Source organism: Ovis canadensis, chromosome 1 (genome assembly GCF_042477335.2).
Source record: "Ovis canadensis isolate MfBH-ARS-UI-01 breed Bighorn chromosome 1, ARS-UI_OviCan_v2, whole genome shotgun sequence".
NCBI lineage: Eukaryota > Metazoa > Chordata > Mammalia > Artiodactyla > Bovidae > Ovis > Ovis canadensis.
The window spans coordinates 100,704,853-100,722,843 of NC_091245.1; the positions used below are offsets into that span (position 1 = coordinate 100,704,853).

At 42.5% G+C, this 17,991-nt stretch overlaps 1 protein-coding gene across 1 annotated transcript; it reads left to right on the plus strand.

Annotated features, from left to right (window-relative positions):
- Positions 1 to 243: 243 nt before the first annotated feature.
- On the plus strand, positions 244 to 16,083 carry LOC138447420 (neuroblastoma breakpoint family member 6-like protein). Its single transcript, XM_069603288.1, has 6 exons — positions 244 to 421; positions 3,835 to 3,937; positions 5,882 to 6,117; positions 11,594 to 11,645; positions 12,524 to 12,685; positions 15,655 to 16,083. The coding sequence occupies exons 1-5, from the start codon at positions 244 to 246 to the stop codon at positions 12,669 to 12,671; spliced, it is 717 nt and encodes a 238-aa protein (XP_069459389.1). The 3' UTR covers positions 12,672 to 12,685; positions 15,655 to 16,083.
- The last annotated feature ends 1,908 nt before the right edge of the window (positions 16,084 to 17,991 follow it).

Below are 17,991 nucleotides of genomic sequence, written 5' to 3' on the forward strand. Positions count from 1 at the left end.
ATTGCATCTTCATTTTAAAAACATGTCTAATACATTTTTTTCCACTGAATGAAATCTTATTAAAGCAAAAGTGACTTAATGTAATAGTCATACACTCATTATAATTGTATACTTTAATGATTTTAGTAATTTACCAGGCTGTATATTCATCACCACAATCCATTCACTTGTCTCTAATTTCTTGTTTCTTTGGGTTTCTTTTCCCCAGGTTCTGGCTCTGCTTCTTCCACCCTAAGCTTCAGCATGGCAGTATCTCACACCATTTTCTCTGGTTTGAGGACAGAAATGGGCATTTTGGAAACCAACCAGTACTTGCACTCCCAGCTGGAAAAAAGCAAACAGGAATTTCGAGACCTCACAGAGAAACTGCTCACGTCCCAAGCTACTGTTTACTCCCTGGCCAACCAGCTGCAGAAATACAGTAAGTCCTTGGGGTCACAGTCACCATAGTGATAAATGATTGTCTTCCCTCTAAGAAACAAAACAACCTCAAACTGTATTCTTTTCCCTCCTTCATCAAAATAAATTGCATCCTTACTACACTCCTAGAAAGATGGAAGCAGGTAGTTAACTCTCACTTCTCAGAGGATGGAGACACTGACGAACAAAGGGGTTAAGTCTGCAGTGACAATATAGGGAGAAACAGAGGCTAAGATCTCATTCAGGCACTAGACTTTTTTTCTGTCTCAGGAATATATATTAGATTCTGTAAACATATAATATCCTTGTTGGCTGAAACATCTCAGGATTTAATTCAAACTTTTTGTGAGCACCCATTTGCAAAGCACTGTGCTAGCTGCACTAGGGGAGAAAGAAGTGACAGGATACCCTCCTTACCTTAAAGGTCCTTAAAGCTGTCTATTCCCAACTGAACCACAGAGATCCGGAAATGAGAACATCAATAGCACACAGCAAGAGGAGAGGTGGAGCTGTAGTGACTGAGGAACATGGGAATGAGGACTGAGGGGGACAGGAATAAAAGGGGAGAATGCTTATGGATGCAGAAGTTGAGTTTGCTTTCAAATTTCTACCATTAGTTTTCAATAAACCAATGGGAGATAAAATTTGCTATCCAACTTATTGACTGCCAAGGTCCGGTCCCGGTGGATCCAGAATAATTCGAAGGGGAGACAGAGTAGGCGTCCTAGGAAAAAACTTATTTAATTACAGATATATAGAGAGATTAGAAACGGATAGTGTAGTAGGAAAATTAGTGGAGAAAAGAGGCTGAATAACTTGGTTTACGTGGAATACCAATCACCAGCTACGTAGGCCACAGGCATCTTTCCATTCTCCCGAAGGAGAGGAGACACTGAGGCCTCCCCGGTCCGATCTTAGAAGCCCAGGCAAAATTAGCAGGCTTGGTGAGTACCCACATTCCAGATGGGAATTCAGCCAGGAAGGGAAAGAAAGAATGACACGGGGGAATCAGTCTTTCCAGAAACTGATCCGATTTCTTTATTTTTTAGGTTTGCTTATATACCTTTTGTTATACATAGGGATGAATACAGAGTCAGGCGGGGTCAGCAGTCCTGACCTTTATCAAAATCAGGTGCTTCACATAAATGTATAAAAAAGGGTCTTAGGGGTTTTACATCATCTTCTGGCCATGAGACCTGCTGACATTTTATGATCCTTTCTTTCTGATAACCAGAAAACTTATTTTTTCCAAGGGTGTTTTTTCTTAAACCAGGCACCACCCTCTGAAGGTACCAGATAAAATTGCATTCCTATAGGGTGAGGGTGTAGTGGGTTACAACTAAGAAAGGAATTTATTCAACCTAAGGTTAACGTGATTAATCTTAAAGGTTAATAGTTACTTCTCCTATATGCTTAAAGGTTAATACTTATTTCTCCTATACGCTAGTTATATTCATTATAAGGGCAGGGAATATGGAGATTTAGCAGCAAACATCAGCCCAACAAATGAAAACCCTTCACCAGTATTCCCCTTAAGATTCATTTAGTCTTAAGATAGTGATAAAGTTACATTTTTACATAGCAAGGACACAGTGATTTATAACAAAGTACAGTGATCTATAACAAAAGAGAAAATTCATTAACTCAAAAAGCCTAGTATTGCTAACATTAAAAACTACTATATTTCCCTTTCTATATTCCAAATACATTGATTAATATATTCCCAGGTGCCTAAGGATATGGAGGCCTGGCAGCAATCATTGACTCAACAATGAGAAAAGCCCTATGCTAATTAAGACTTTCAAAATACTCCAAACTCTCTGTGCTGTTTATGGTTGAGAGGTTGTCACACAAGCTAGTCTGTCAGCAGAGAGGTTTGACCTGAGACACCCTTGTCACACCCAGGGCAGGGAATTAGCAGTAATTATTGGCACAATAAATGAAAAACCCTTTACCAATATAATTCCTAATCAACCCACTATACTATACTAATAATTTTATAACTTTTCAAAAGAGTCTGTATATAGAAAGTTTAAAGCATCTCATGCCTCTCATGGTTGGGAGGCTGTAAACAATCACATGTGGCCAGACGAACCTGCTCAGGCAGGCTAGAGAACTTTCAGAGGAGTTTGTAGGTTGAAACACTCTTGTCACGCCCAGGAATTTTATTAACTGGAGCTGCAAGTTAACTCCTTCTCTGAGAGAAATGGTGATGGGGGAGAGCCCCCCATAAAGTCAGAGGTATAGGTGAGAGCATAAAGCAGACTCTGGTTTTGGGGGTAGATGCTCGGGAACAGGGGGTTTCCTGAGGCTCGATCCTGCCTTTGCGTATGCCAAGCCTCCTTCCTCATGACCTTTGCCAAGGGCGGAGTTCCTCATGCTGGCTCCCGGCAATTGACATGGATCAAAAAGTAAAAATTAAAGCCTAGTTATCAAAGAAGTGAAAAGAGCTTTCAGGTGTTGGAATGTAAGGGTTTGTTTGTTTACATCATTTATTATGATCATAATACAGCTTTTTTTAAAACTGGAGAAGAAGAAAGATGTCACCCAACATCTTCGTGTATAGGTAACACAGTGTAGTAATTAAGAGTGTGTGCCCTGGGGCCAGACTTGCTGGGTTCAAACCCAAGTTGTTCATCTTCTCCAAGCCTCAGTTTCCTCATCTGTAATGGTAACAGGAATAGTCTCTACCTCCTTGGAGAGAGGTGATGATTTCAAGTTGATAATTCTTGAAAATCTATTAGAACAAGACCTTGGCTGCTGCTGCTAAGTCACTTCAGTCATGTCCAACTCTGTGTGACCCCATAGACAGCAGCCCACCAGGCTCCTCTGTCCCTTGGATTCTCCAGACAAGAACACTGGAGTGGGTTGCCATTTCCCTGGCAAACACTGTGTGTTAGTTCTCCCGCCAACCTAATGCAGCACCTGTTAGCATTGAGCATGTCTTTTAGGGTTTTTCCCCTTTGTGTGCATTTTTACACAGTTGTATCTAGATAAACTTTAAAATCTTGGAAATATTGAGGGATTATCGAAACTTTCAACATGGGAGGACTGTCAGCCCTACAAGGAATTGCTACTGTGTGCCCAGGTTCATATTTTCCTTAAGAGGCTGCAAGGCTTGGTAAAGTGGCCTAAGATTTGGAGTCACAACTCAGAGTATGTGAATTCTGACTTTGCTTCATTCTGGTTGAATCATCAAGTTATTTTACCCTCTATGAGGTTCTCTCTCCCCAGCTCTAATTTGGGGCGAATCAAATGCTAGTAGCTGGGAGGCTGAGGAATCAGATGTGGGATTCCCTGCATGGAGCCTGGTACCCAGGTGATATCTGTCCTGGGGTGGCCCCTTCTCATCCCTTGAAGGCTACCACAGCAGCAGGGCCAGCTTCCCCTGACACAGTGTCTCTGTTTCCCCAGAGTGTGAAGAGTACAAGGACCTCATTGAATCTGTGCTGGAGGAGAAAGTGCCCTTTGAGGAAGGGGAGCTGGCAGAGAAGAGGAGACTGGCTAGACGGCTTGGGTGAGGAGGAAGCTGTGTGGGAAGTGTGTCAAGTGGGGAAGCCCCAGGCGGTAGAATAAAGAAAAAACGGAAGGGCAGAAATGTACACGCAGGCACAGAGCTAGACAAAGACAGCCTGTGGGACTGTGGGAACAAATGGATGACTAGTTAAGTCTCTGGATTCTCCCTGAAGTAATATATGAATAAAATGAGCTCTCATGCCCATATTGGAATTCTGGCGATGTGGCTTGTGAATTAGCAATGGGCAAATGAACTCAACTTTCCATGAGTCTCAGCGACCTCCTCTGTGAAATAAAAATACTGACAGAGTCTGCCTCAGAGGGTTATGGAGATTAAATGCATATTGACCAGCGGTTAGAACCATCGCACGCACATGTGGAGTTTTCAACAATATTAGCTGTAATTATTATACCTGTTCTTGCTTTTTATAGGCCTAGTACTTATCATCTTTTAAAAAATATTAGATTTTGTTTTTATTATAGAGCCTACATGAAAACAAAGTGCTGACGCAAAACTGCAAGTCTCATTTGGGAAGTGAGCTAAAAAAAACCTGTAACTGTTTTAGTTATACAGTCCTGACTGGAGGAATCCATGGTGGCAAAAGAGCCCTGGCTCTTGAGAGGGGTTTCTTGATGACGGCTGCCCCAGGTTATGCTGCCTCAGGCCTGGGCCTCTGTAAGACTAGGTCCCTGGCAGGTGACAGCCTGGGGACCAGGACTACCTCTGCCCTTAAGCCTGGGGCTTAGCCATGGCTGGGAAGGGACACTCCTAATTTCTAATGTTCCCCAGTGCCTTTCATGATAATAATGTTTCTCTTCCCCACCTTTGATTGATTTATTTATTTCTAAAAGTATCAAAAATAAATAAATAAATAAGTAAAAGTATCAGACTATGTGGAGTGTTAGCTGGTAGGGCCACTGGGTAGACAGGTAATTGAGCAGTCGTTGCCTGGAAAATGAATTATTAATTTGCAAGGCCCAGTATTGCCTGTCGTTAGAGACTTTCATAGATAGGGTAGATTATGGCATTGAAGACATCTTCTCAACCTTGGTTAATGAAATCTGAGAAGCTCAGATGTGTAAGAGCCACTAAAGGAGAGATGCTTGACTGAGGAGGCCTAGGTCTGGAGACCTTGTTTTTCCCTGATCTCTGCCTTCTACTCTTCTGACACTTTATAGGAACTCTAAGGAATAGAGTTTTAAAAGACAGTCTGTGGATGATTACCTAGTATTGAGGAGATTTAAGCATTGGATGGGGTAGATGACTATTAATATCTAGTCTAGCATTAGGATTATGTGGTTTTAAGTATTAACTGATTGCCTGCTCAGGTGTGTATGCTCCACTATGTACTGTACGCTGGGTCATATGGACTGTCTCTAGCCTCACAGAGCTCACATTCTAGTTGGAAATCTATAAAAAATATTTGTACAAAATTAGAAAACTGTGAAATCCCAGACAGAGTCATGTAATTGTTACTCAGAATTTTAATTACTCTTGAGTGCCTCCTTACCTGTTATAATAGCTTATCTTCATGTCATTCAGAGGAATGCTCTTAATCTTGACCCTCTCACTGACTTCTCTTTTCATCCTTTCAGTTAATACCAGATGTACCTGTCCAACACTTCTGTACCTGGCTTCCCCAGCCCCAATTGGCCACACTTTCTGTATAATGCTTGATGATGCATATGACATTAAAATGGATGTGGACTGAAGTGAGGAACTGAAGGGGCTTTTTTTTTTTTAAGTGAGGTTAATGAAAAAGAAGGAAACAAATCCAATACTATTTCCTCATTCCTTCTGTTACAGGCAAGTCACACAACCTGTGCAAGTATTCAACTTGGGAAATTCCTTACAAGTAATCAAAGACACACCTCTGCTGAAATTTCCATAACTTTATCATTCACGACATTCACTTTTACATTTTACTTTTCTTTGCCACTTTAGGAGAGATGATTACCTGATTGAGGCTCAGGCCCGAGAACTGACCTGCTTACGACAGAAGATACAAGAAGGGAAAGGTGTCTGTCATCTATTCACACAGCATGCAAAGAACACAATCAAGACTTTTGAGAGTTTCCTCAAGGGCACTGACATGACCTACTACCAGAGACCGAGATTCTGTGAGCTCCTGGCCCAAGGAAGCCAGCTGGCAGAGAGACTTGCCAGCAAACTCTCCACTGGTAAGTTATCTTATAGGCTCTGAGAACACTTAGCTCCTCCAGAGGTCCTAGCCTCACATGAGACTCCACACCTTCACAACTCCCACAGTGACGTTGCAGCCAGGTGTCCTGCGGTTCTGTGGTGTTCTCAGCTACAGGACAGCTTCCCTGGAGGCTCAGCTGGTAACGAATCTGCCTGCCAATGCAGGAGATACAGACGTGGGTTCGGTCCCTGGGTCAGGAGGAACCCCTGGAGAAGGAAGTGGCAACCCACTCGAGTGAAGCTATCAGCTAGAAATACCTGGGAGTCCAACCCTGGGCCCAAGGTGAGCCTCCACAGACATATTCCAAAAAGGAGCCAGTGTTGTCACTGGACTGGCCCTTGTGGTTCTTATGATTGCAAGATATACCTCAGCTACAACCATCAGGGAACTTAAACATGAGGTATATCATTCACATTTCCCGGAGGGTACACGGCTCACCCAGGGCTACCCAGTGAGGTTAGGGTCCGCTTACCTGTAAAAAGAGGGAGACAGCATAGGACTGTGGTTCTGCCTAATTTGGGTTGAGGGTGGGGTGCCTAGGATTTCATAGGTTCACTCTTTATCGGTGATTAAAGTGCAGGAAAGAAAAACAAGGGTCAGACATCAATGATCTAAATCAGCCAAGGATCTCTAAAACAAGAGAAACTTCAGACGTGGAGCACCTTGCCTCTTCATCTGGCCCTGTAGCTACCCATGTGTTCCTTCGAGATAGCTGTCTGTGAAGTGAATGCTTTCAGAACCAATAGCCTAATATCAGCACTTGGGTTACAATTTTAAAAGAAGAGGACTGTCAGGTGCTTACAGTATACCTGCTTCTCACCCTGTATTCTGGGGACCATGACAAGTTAAAACTGTTTTCATCATCACAGGCTTTTGGAGCAGGAGGCAGCAGCCATCCAATCATTTTTGGTTTTTAAGATACTTGATATGCAGTAAACTGACCTACTGTAGAATCAGTTCTATGAGTTTTGAAAAATGTATACAGTGTTACAGAAAAGTACCACCACAATCCAGATGCAGAACAGCCCCATCACTTGTAAAAGTTCCCTTGTACCTCTTTGTAGTCAACTGTTTCCTCCAAATCAAGTCCCTGCAACCGCTGGATCTGTTTTGTGTCCCTTTAGATTTTTTTTAAATCTCCAGAATGTATCAGTAGTTTGTTCCTTTTTATTGATGAGTGCTATTTCCTGATAGAGGTGTACCACTTTTGTTTATCCAGTCATCCACTGAAGGACATTTGGATTGTTTTCAGTTTGGGGTGATTATGATTCATAGTTAAGATTAACATGCAGATTTGTGTGTGAAAATACATTTTCACTTCACTTTGCTTGGATAAATATCTTAGAGTAGGATTGCTGAGTCATATGGTAAGTGTACGTTTGTGTGTGTGTGTGTGTGTGTGTGTTAGTCACTCAGTCATATCTGGCTCTTTGTGAGTCCATGGACTGTATAGCCTGCCAGGTTCCTCTGTCCATGGAATTCTGCCAGGGTCCAGCCCCAGTGGATCCAGGGTGATTCGAAGGTGGGGACAGAGTCGGCGTCCTGGAAAAAACTTATTTAATTACAGATATAGAGGGAGATTAGAAACAGATAGTGTAGTAGGAGAATTAGTGGAGAAAAGAGGCTGAACAACTGGTTTACATGGAATACCAATCACCACCTATGTAGGCCACAGGCGTCTTTCCATTCTCCCAAAGCAGAGGAGGCACTGAGGCCTCCCTGGTCCGATCTCAGAAGCCCAGGCAGAATTAGCAGGCTTGGTGAGTACCCACATTTCAGATGGGAATTCAGCCAGGAAAACAGGGAGCGAGAAAGAAATGACACGGGGGAATCAGTCTTTCCAGAAACTGATACAATTTCTTTATTTTTTAGGTTTGTTTATATACCTTTTTGTTATACATAGGGATGAATACAGAGTCACGTGGGCGTCAGCAGACCTGACCCTTGTCACAATCAGGTGCTTCATATAAAATTATACAAAGGTCTTATGAGTTTCATCATCTTTTGGCCATGAGGTCTGCTGACATTTTATGGCCCTTTCTGATACCGGTCAGTTAACCAGAAAACTTATTTTTCCAGGGGTGATTTTTTCTTAAATCAGGCACCACCCTCCAAATAAAGTTGCATTCCTATAGGGTGAGGGTGTAGTGAGTTACAATCAAGAAAGGAATTTACTTAACCTAAGGTTTAACATGATTAATCTGAAAGGTTAATACTTATTTTTCCTGTATGCTAGTTATATTCATTATAAGGGCAGGAATATGGAGATTTAGCAGCAAATATTGGCTCAACAAATGTAAACCCTTCACCAATGTTCCTCTTAAGATCTATTTTGTCTTAAGATAGTGATAAAGTTACATTTTTGCATAGCAAGGACACAGTGATTTATAACAAAGTACAGTGGTCTATAATAAAAGAGAAAATTCATTAACTCAAAAAGTCTAGTATTGCTAACATCAAAAACTACTATATTTCCTTTTCTATATTCCAAATACATTGATTAATATATTCCCAGGTGCCTAAGGATATGGAGGCCTGATGGCAATCATTGACTCATCAATGAAAAAAGCCCTATGCTAATATTCCAAACTCTCTGTGCTGTTTATGGTTGAGAGGTTGTCACACAAGCTAGTCTGTCAGCAGAGAGGTTTGACCTGAGACATCCTTGTCACACCCAGGGCAGGGAATTAGCAGTAATTATTGGCAGGACAAATGAAAAAACCCTTCACCAATATAATTCCTAATCAACCTACTAATACTATACTAATGATCTTCTAACTTCTCAAAAGAGTCTGTATTTAGAAAGTTTTAAAACATCCCGTGCCTCTCAGAGTTGGGAGGCTGTAAACAATCACATGCGGCCGGACGAGTCTGATCAGGCAGGCCAGAGAACCTTCAAAGTTCATAAGTTGAAACACTCTTGTCATGCCCAGGAATTTTTATTAACTGGAGCTGCAAGTTAACTCCTTCTCTGAGAGAAATGGTTATGGGGGAGAGCTCCCCGTAAAGTACTCTGGTTTTGGGGGTAGATGCTCAGGAACAGGGGTTTCCTGAGGCTTGATCACGCCTTTGCGTATGCCAAGCTTCCTTCCTCGTGACCTTTGCCATGGGCGGAGTTCCTCACGCTGGCTCCCAACAGAATTCTCTAGGCAAGAATACTGGAGTGGGTTGCCATTTCCTTCTCCAGGGGATCTTCCCATCTCAGGGATCGAACCCATGTCCTGTATTGCAGGTGGATTGTTTACTATCTGAGCCCCAAGGGAAGCTTAAAGAGAGTGTACGTATCCTTACAGTATACATTATAAGATTGTACATTTAACTTATAAGAAACTACCAAACTGTTTTCCAGTGTGACAAAACCATTTCACATTCCCCTGAGCAATGAGTTAAATTGCATTTGTTCCCAATACCAGCTCTTGACATTATCAGCTTGTTGTTTCTGGGCTTTTTGTCTTTTAATAGGTGTGTGGTTGCTTATTATTGTGATTTTTAATTTGCATTTTCCTATTGACTAATGATTTTTAAGATCTTTTCATATGTCTACTGATCATCCATATATCTTTGGAAAAGTGAGTGTCAACTATATTGTTCATTTTAAAGTAGTTTTTCATATTATTGAGTCGAGAGTTCTTTATATTTCTGGATACAAGTCCTTTATTGGATATTTGACTTGCTAGTATTTTCTCCCAGTTTGTGGCTTATCTTTTCATTCCCTTAACTTTCTTTCAGAGTGAAGAATTTCTTAATATTGTTGAAATCCAACTTATTGGATCATCATTGTCTAGTTTTATCTAAGAACTCTTTGCCTAAAACAGGGTTCTTGGCCTTTCCATATAGATTTTACAGTCAGTTTGTCATTATCTAGAAAAAAAATCCTATTGGGATTTTGAGTGGCATTGCATTAAATCTGTGAAAAGTTAAAGGAGAATTGACATTTTTAATAACATTGGGTGTTCTAATTAATGATCATAATGTCTTTCATCAGGTTGAGCTAGTCTTTGTTTTATTTATTCATATTTCCATGAACAAGCAAACCTTTTTTTATTGTTTTATGATGGTGACTGCTGACAACAGAGAAGAAATTTTGTCTCCTAACACAAATATGAGCAGGCCGTGGTCCAGCTAAATAAAACTCCCAACTTATTTAAGGAAGTTCCTTATTTGCTAAGAATTCTATTTTGAATTGATGTTGTTTTGTCAAATGCCTTTTTGTTCATCTAAAATATGAACAAATGATTATATACGTATTTTTTATGTTATGTCCTTTGGGGTTGTGCTCTGGACATTTTGAAAATTATATTGTGAGACAATGGGTCCTATTAAAGCCCTCTGGATTATTTCTTAGCAGGCAATCAACCACTTCTAGGTTTAGACTGCAAGTTCTGTCTTATGTTTTATGGGTAGCAGTTCCAACATCAGTTTAGTGTTCAGGGGCTTTAATGCGTTGTTTGGGTCAGTTCAGCAAGTATGCCACTAGGTTTAGTCTGGACTAGCTGATGGTTTATATGATAATTCAGTTCTCTAATCCTTTGCCATGATTCCTTGTCTCTGTTCCACACAGGCTGAGTTTGGGGATGAACTCTAATATTTTTGACAGTCCGTAGATTGTTTCCCAGCCTCTCCCCTCTCTGGCATTTCTTTTCTACTTTCCAGTTCCCAAGGGGCCTCTCCCACATTCCTCTGTTCAGAAAGATTGGGTTCTCCCAGTCATTTCTCCTGTCACACTGTCCTGCAGAACTGCAGGGGGCTACTCAAAGATAAAAGAGGCAAGAAAATTGAGACAGAAAAAAAAGGAGGGGACACTCTTCACATGTTTCAGACAATTAGTCCCTTTTGGACTAGAGCGGTAGGTTCTCATTTGTGGTTAACATCGCTGCTCAGCTGCCTCAACAACAAAGTTCCGCAAATGGGCTGGTCTCTGGGCAGGGTCAGGAGAGGAAAAAAGAGAAATGGGGAAGAGTCTCTTGACACTCATCAGCAGAGGTCCCCCCGTCCAGTCATCTAGATAGAACAGGGGGTTTCTCCTGTTGTATTTGCTCCTCTGTGGTTGCTGGAGTATCTGTGTGAGAGCAGTACTGGGACTCACAGCCATGGTCCATCAACCAAGTTTGTGGGAGAAATGAAGGTTGGAGCTGAAGGCGTGCAGAAGACAGCCAGCCAAGTATCCTGTGTACTGGAGAACAGGACATTGTGAACTTTTTGCCTTGACTCAATAGCAGACATCCTGGTGACGATTCAGCCAACCAGCAATATATTGTTCACCGTTGCTCAGGAAAGCCTGCCAGGCTGCTCCTCTAAAGACACAACTTTAGCCCTCCTGGAATAATTCTCCCAGAGCATTCTGAACAAACATATAGAGTATTGTATCTCTGGTCAGATAGGCCCTTGTATTTGTAAGCATGAGATGGGACCTGCTCAATTTCCCACTAGCTGTCTCTATTTTTGGTTCACAGAAAATCGCCATGATAGGAAGGATGAAGAGGGACTGGAGTCACTGGCAGCCAGGTAACTCTGAGTGATGAAAGGGCTGGTAATGGAGCGGTGAAACCTAGAGAGGAGTCCTGAAGCAAGAGACCCAGAGGCCAAAGGTCCCAGATCCAGGAGAAACCAGAAGCTGCTGATTGTTCCTATTTCATTCATTCATCATACAATGATGCGTCCTTTAACCCATGTTATCTGTTCTCATTGAAGTTCTTGTATTAGTTGCCATTTCTTAGTAATTCTTCAAGTTTAGTTAACTGGAGTCATTCTGAACTAAAGGTAAACCAGCCAGAGAAACCTGGTCTCTATTTTCTGAAAACCTGTATGATTAAAAACTGAAGTGAAATGCCTGTTTCTGCCCAGTTGCCCTGAGATATGCTGGCCAATGTTTCATAGCCAGAAATATCTTGAAAAATAAAGCCAATAATGTCATATATATAAATATACATTCATATATATATGTGTGTGTATATATATATATGGAGAGAGAGATCTAAAAGCTACAAGAGTCCTAGGAAGTTACATTCCCTCAGGAGCCAGTACTCAGTGGACCCCTTCACATACTCTTGAATAAAATTTGTCCATAGCATTTTAATGTCTGTGTTATAGGAGTGTCCTGTGTGTCAGAGTATGTTTTAGAGAAGTCGTTGCGTCTCCTTCCTCGTCCACATTTAGAGCTCAGTGCACTGAACACATGCTGCTCTCTCTCCTACCCCTATTCTATGCACACTGAAATCCCAGTTAGAAGCGGACTGTTATGTTTTTTCTCTCTGAGAGGATAGGCCTTTTGGTTTCTGGTGTCTCTTCCATGAGCTTCAGATGAGCACCAGCTGCCAGGTTGATGCTGGTTGCCTTATTTTCACCTCCTGTCTTGTCTGCCTCCTTCTCCATCCCTTACTCAGGCTCAACATGGGGCTCCAGGAGGAAGAAGTGAATGAAGTCCTGGAGGACTCACTAGATGAAAAGTATCTGACACATTCCAGTCGCCATGACTCCCACCAGCCTCCCAGCAGCATTGCCTCTGTGTGTGATGTGCAGGACCAGCTCTGATGTAGACTGAGCCAGTGAGTATTCCCAATACCGAGAGAATAACCCCCAACAACTGGAAGACTGAATAATGAAGCTCTGGTAGCTTCTACCTGCGCACCATCTCTGTCTAGACTGATTGAGATAATCTCTGAGGTGATTAGGCTGAATTCAGTTCTGGGACCAAGTTTTATGTCACTGGTGTGTCTGTTCATTTGCAGTCACCTCACCTCCCTTTCTCTGGCCCCCAGTGGCATATGCAAACTGAGGAACCCCAGGCAAACCAGAGTGCAGAGAGTGAAGGGATCATGAGAAACTCTTCTGCCACGTTTCAGCACAAATAAACTTCATTATTTAAGATGAAGCATCTTAGCTTTCCTGAAATGTTCTAGCTAATTACAGTTTCTGAATGGTGCCCATTAGGCTTTTCTAGCTTTCCGAGAATATCAGTCTTGCCCATATTTGGGGTCCACTTATCATGGTTCCTCAGTAATGCAGGAGACAAGGCAGGTTCCTCATGAACTCATGGCTCCTGAGTTTAAGCACCAGTGTCCATCCCCCCTCAGGTGGCTTCTCTCCCCATAAGTTTCCATCTTAGTACAGACTATCAGGTGGTGAAAGTTAAGCTTCTGCCCCATCACACTGAAGTCCCCACCCTTGAGTCCTGGTTTTGTTCTGGGCTGAGGCGGAAGCACAATATAAGGAACTGCAGAGAGCATCCTTGGAAGCAAATGTGTGTAACTCGACTCAATGGTAATTATTTCCTGGAACAGGATGCACTTCTCACTTCTACAGGCAGATCTTGGAATCCACTGCCCAGTTGTACAATGAAAACACAGATATCAGGGGAGAAAATCAGAGCCTTCCACCTCACCTGAGTCATATTCCAGAGATAAGCAGTCAAAACTCACAGGGAAAGACCACCCTCAGATCGCTCTCTTCTCTTGCCACATCTGGCTATCAAAACAAAAGATGTGGAGAACAACACTATTACACAATCCATAATTCTCACAGTTTTCTCTATCTAGAAAGATGCTCCCTCTACAGGTCCCCAGACTCCAGGCTCCAGGAATGGCTCTAGGAAACCCACCATTTAGTTACAAAATTCACCCTATTATTTAAGCCTGAATTCCAGTCTTAGGTTTCTCAACTTACAGGTCATGTAGTTTAGTTACTACTTAACCTCTTGACCTACTGTTTCCTCAGGGGCAAAGGAAGTATACTTGAATATATTTAGATTCTAGAACCAGTTCTGACATGGTAAGGGAGATTTCCCATTCCACAGGTTAAGGTTAAATGTTCAGTCATACAAGATTACCCCACACCTCCACACCCTATCCATTTCTGAGGGCAGTTGAAAGCCCAGATTGTTACCTGAACTCCTGCCTGACTGGCTAGAAAGCAGGATAGCACCACCCCCTCCTCAGGTTCAATTTATTTCCTAGAGTTGTTCCTACAGAACTCAGAGAAACGTTGTACTTACTATACTATCGGTTTATTACAAAAGGACATAACTCAGGAACAGCAGATGGAAGAGGTGCACAGGGCAGGGCATGGGGGAAAGTGTGGAGCCTCCATGCCTTCTCAGAGAAAGCCTAGTACCTAGTACTCTCCTAGTACCTCTGTGTGGTCACCAACCCAGAGGCTCTCATAATCCTGAAACCCTTTTGAACTTTATGGAAACTCATTACACTGGCCTGATTGATGAAACCACTGGCCGTAGTGATTGAACTCAATCTCCAGCCGCTTTCCCCGTCCATAGGTCGGGGCTGGGACCGGAAGTTCCAACCCTCTCATCACAAGATGGACCTTCCTGGCAAGAAGCCCCCCCAATACTTGCTTCCAAAAGTTGCTTTATTAATATAAACACAAGTACCTTTATCCCTCCATTGCGTAGGAAATTACAAGGATTTTCAGAGTTCTATGTCAGAAACAGGGATGAAGACCAAGTATGTATTTCTTATTGTAAGTCACAAGGCACTGGTAGTGTCTGAGGACACTCCTGGTTTCACAATAGCACCACCTTTCTATTTAAAAGGGATAGGACATGGATTTAGGAGCCAGATTCCCGTTTAAACAGCCTTTCTTTCCTAGAACAGACTGCCTTTTTTGGTTTTTTGACATGTACACACTACTTTATTTATTTATTTATCTACGGCTGCGCTGTGTCTGTGCTGCTACATGCGGGCTTTCTCTAATTGTGGTGCCCGGGCTTTTCGTTGCAGTGGCTTCTCTTGTTGCAGAGCACAGGCATCAACAGCTGCAGCACCCAGGCTGAGTGGCTGTGACTTGCTGACTCTAGGGCACATGGGCCTCAGGAGTTGCAGCACAGCAGCTCAATAGTTGTGGCTCGAGGGCCCTAGTGTGTGCAGGCTTCAGTTGTTGCAGCTTGAGGGCTCTAGAGTATGGGCTCAGTAGCTGTGGTGCACGGGGCAGTTGCTTCCTGGCATATGGATCCCAGACCAGGGATGGAACCCACGTCCTGTGCACTGGCAGGCGGATTCTTATCTATTGCACCAGCAGGGAAGTCCTAGAACAGACTGTTTCTGAATGTGCATGCTTGAAGCTAGGCACCTCTCTTCTGAGAGGTGTGAAAGGTCTTCCTTTTTTCTCCACAAGAGTAGAATGGAGAGTAAACTGATGCTGAGCGGGCTGAGGTGGGGTGGGGGGTGGGGAGGTGGAGGTAGTGGGGGTAGGGGGGAGGGTTAGGGATCTGGCTAAACCACACGCAGCAGTTTTGAGCAGGGCCATCAATGTTTTGGGGTGGTAGAGTCCTATATTCCACACCACAGGGCAGATGGTATATTTCAGAGGACTTTCCTCTCATCTACTAGCACAGCTTTCTCTTTCCAGATTGTAGCTGACTGCCACAGTTTATCCTCGTAATACATTCAGGTGGCACATGGCATCTTTCCTCTCTTAGCTCTCACTGTGACCTCAGTTAGGTATCAGCAGAATCTGACAGAAAATCCTCACTTTTTTGTTGTTGTTTTGTTTTCTGTTTCAGGTGACAACGAATGCTGGAACTGTGCGAAAATTTTTATCTTATTTTAATAGAACATAGTCCCCAATTGATGAAAAAAACAACAAAACAAGCAAAATCCAAATCTGAGAGGAAGAGCAAGATTTCACATTACTTTAGATTTTTACTCCAGTTTGCAGAAGTCTCAGCCCTTTGCCTACCAATATAACTGCCCAAAGGACACCAATGCCTATATTCACAGATAATCTTGAGAAAAATCTAACCCTTTTCCCTCCCATCTCCTACCTGTGGATAACTAGAGTCAGCAGCAGCTAGAAGAAAATGGCAAGGACTTGGATGAAGAACATGTCAGAATGTCACTGCAGACCATTCATCAGCTCTTCAGCACATGTCCCTTTTCCTGGGAGGTTGGGGGATTATAAAGATCCTAAAATAAAGCTTATTTTATATGCATTCTGTTGGTTATCATCTTTTTGTACAAATCAAAATTATAAAACTTTTTTTTCTTTAGCCTAAAGCAGAGAACTCTAACATTAATGTGCCCACTACATTTATACCCCAGAGTGATAGAAACCAAGGCTGAATGCATACTTCATTCCAAAATGACACGTTATTGAGCACCTAATATTACATGTGAGTTGGACTATAAGCAAGGCTGAGTGCCGAAGAATTGATGCTTTTGAACTGTGGTGTTAGAGAAGACTCTTGAGAGTCCCTTGGACTTCAAGGAGATCCAACCAGTCCATCCTAAAGGAGATCAGTTCTGGGTGTTCACTGGAAGGACTGGTGAAGCTGAAACTCCAATACTTTGGCTAGTTGATGCGAAGAGCTGACTTATTTGAAAAAACCCTGATGCTGGGAAAGACTGAGGGCAGGAGGAGAAGGGGATGACAGAGGATGAGATGGTTGGATGGCATCACTGACTCAATGGACATGAGTTTGGGTAAACTCTGGGAGTTGGTGATTGACAGGGAGGCCTGGCGTGCTCCAGTTCGTGGGGTCGCAAAGAGCTGGACACAACTGAGCAACTGAACTGAACTGAATATTAATGGAAATATTCACTGTGTCCAACTGTCTGGGAACCAAGGTACTCAAGCAAAAAGTCCCCCCCCCCCACCACCACTACCCCAGGTTGGGCATCTGCAAGCAGAGCAGCAGTCTCATACATATTCACCTGACGGGGGACCCAAGGACACTATGATAGAATTTTTGCCACAGAAGGATCCTGAGAGTCTGCTGTTCACTGCTATACTTCAGCAAAAGTTCCATCCTAGAGGCCTGTGTTTAGGACCCACAGAGAGAGATCTAACATACCTAGATGGAACTGCTGCTGCTCAGTCACTTCAGTCGCATCTGATTCAGCAAGAATAGTAGAGTGGGTTGCCTCCCCCTCCTCCAGGGGACCTTCCCGACCCAGGGATTGAACCCATGTTTCCTGGCATTGCAAGCGGCTTCTTCATCCCTGAACCACCAGGAAAGGCCCCCTAGATGGAATTGGCAGCTTTCAAATTACTCCACTCTCATTTGGAGTTTTTTTTCCTGAAAATAAATTTCTCATACCCTCTGTTTGTCTTTTACTTTTCAATATAAAATCAGGACATCTCATTCAGAAGCTGTAAAACATGTAAGATAGCCTCCAACTTACCAGATTCCCAGGTTAGAAAGCTGATTCTTCTAAGGAGGGCAAATCCTGGGTGGCAGGAAGGGACCTTTACATGGGTTTGTACCCTACACCAGTGACTTACATTTTCTTGTACCAGTAAGTGGCACTGGTCACTGTCACACCCTCTGCAAGGGAGAGACCCATTGAGAGCCAATACTTAGTCCAGGACTCAGCTCTTCGCAACTTCCTGTGTTTTATAATCATTTCTGACCCCTCTCCCCCACAATTATTTACCTTGAAAATTTTCAAACCAACAGAAAATTGGAAAGACTCATACAACAAACATCTCTATTCTGTTCCTCTAAATACAGCAATTAACAGTCATTTTTTCCTTTTCTCTGTCTGGGCTGACACATACACTCATATCACTTTATTAAATGCAGACAAAAAGCCTGCTTCACTGCTAAAACACTTCAGCATGTATTTCCTGATATTAAGGGCATTGTCCTAGACAACCATAATCAATGATCAAATTTAAGTACATTACCATTATTTCAATAACATTACCTCATATATGCTCAAGGTATAAATTTTCCCATTGTTTAAAAACTGTCATATCTACATGCTTATATGTGTATGGATATAGCTATTAGACACATTTAACATATGCCTGTATATTATACATATGTGAGAGAGGTTAAGCATTGTGTGTGTTGTGGTACTGATATTTCCCCATGTTCCAATTAAAGTTTCTAAAT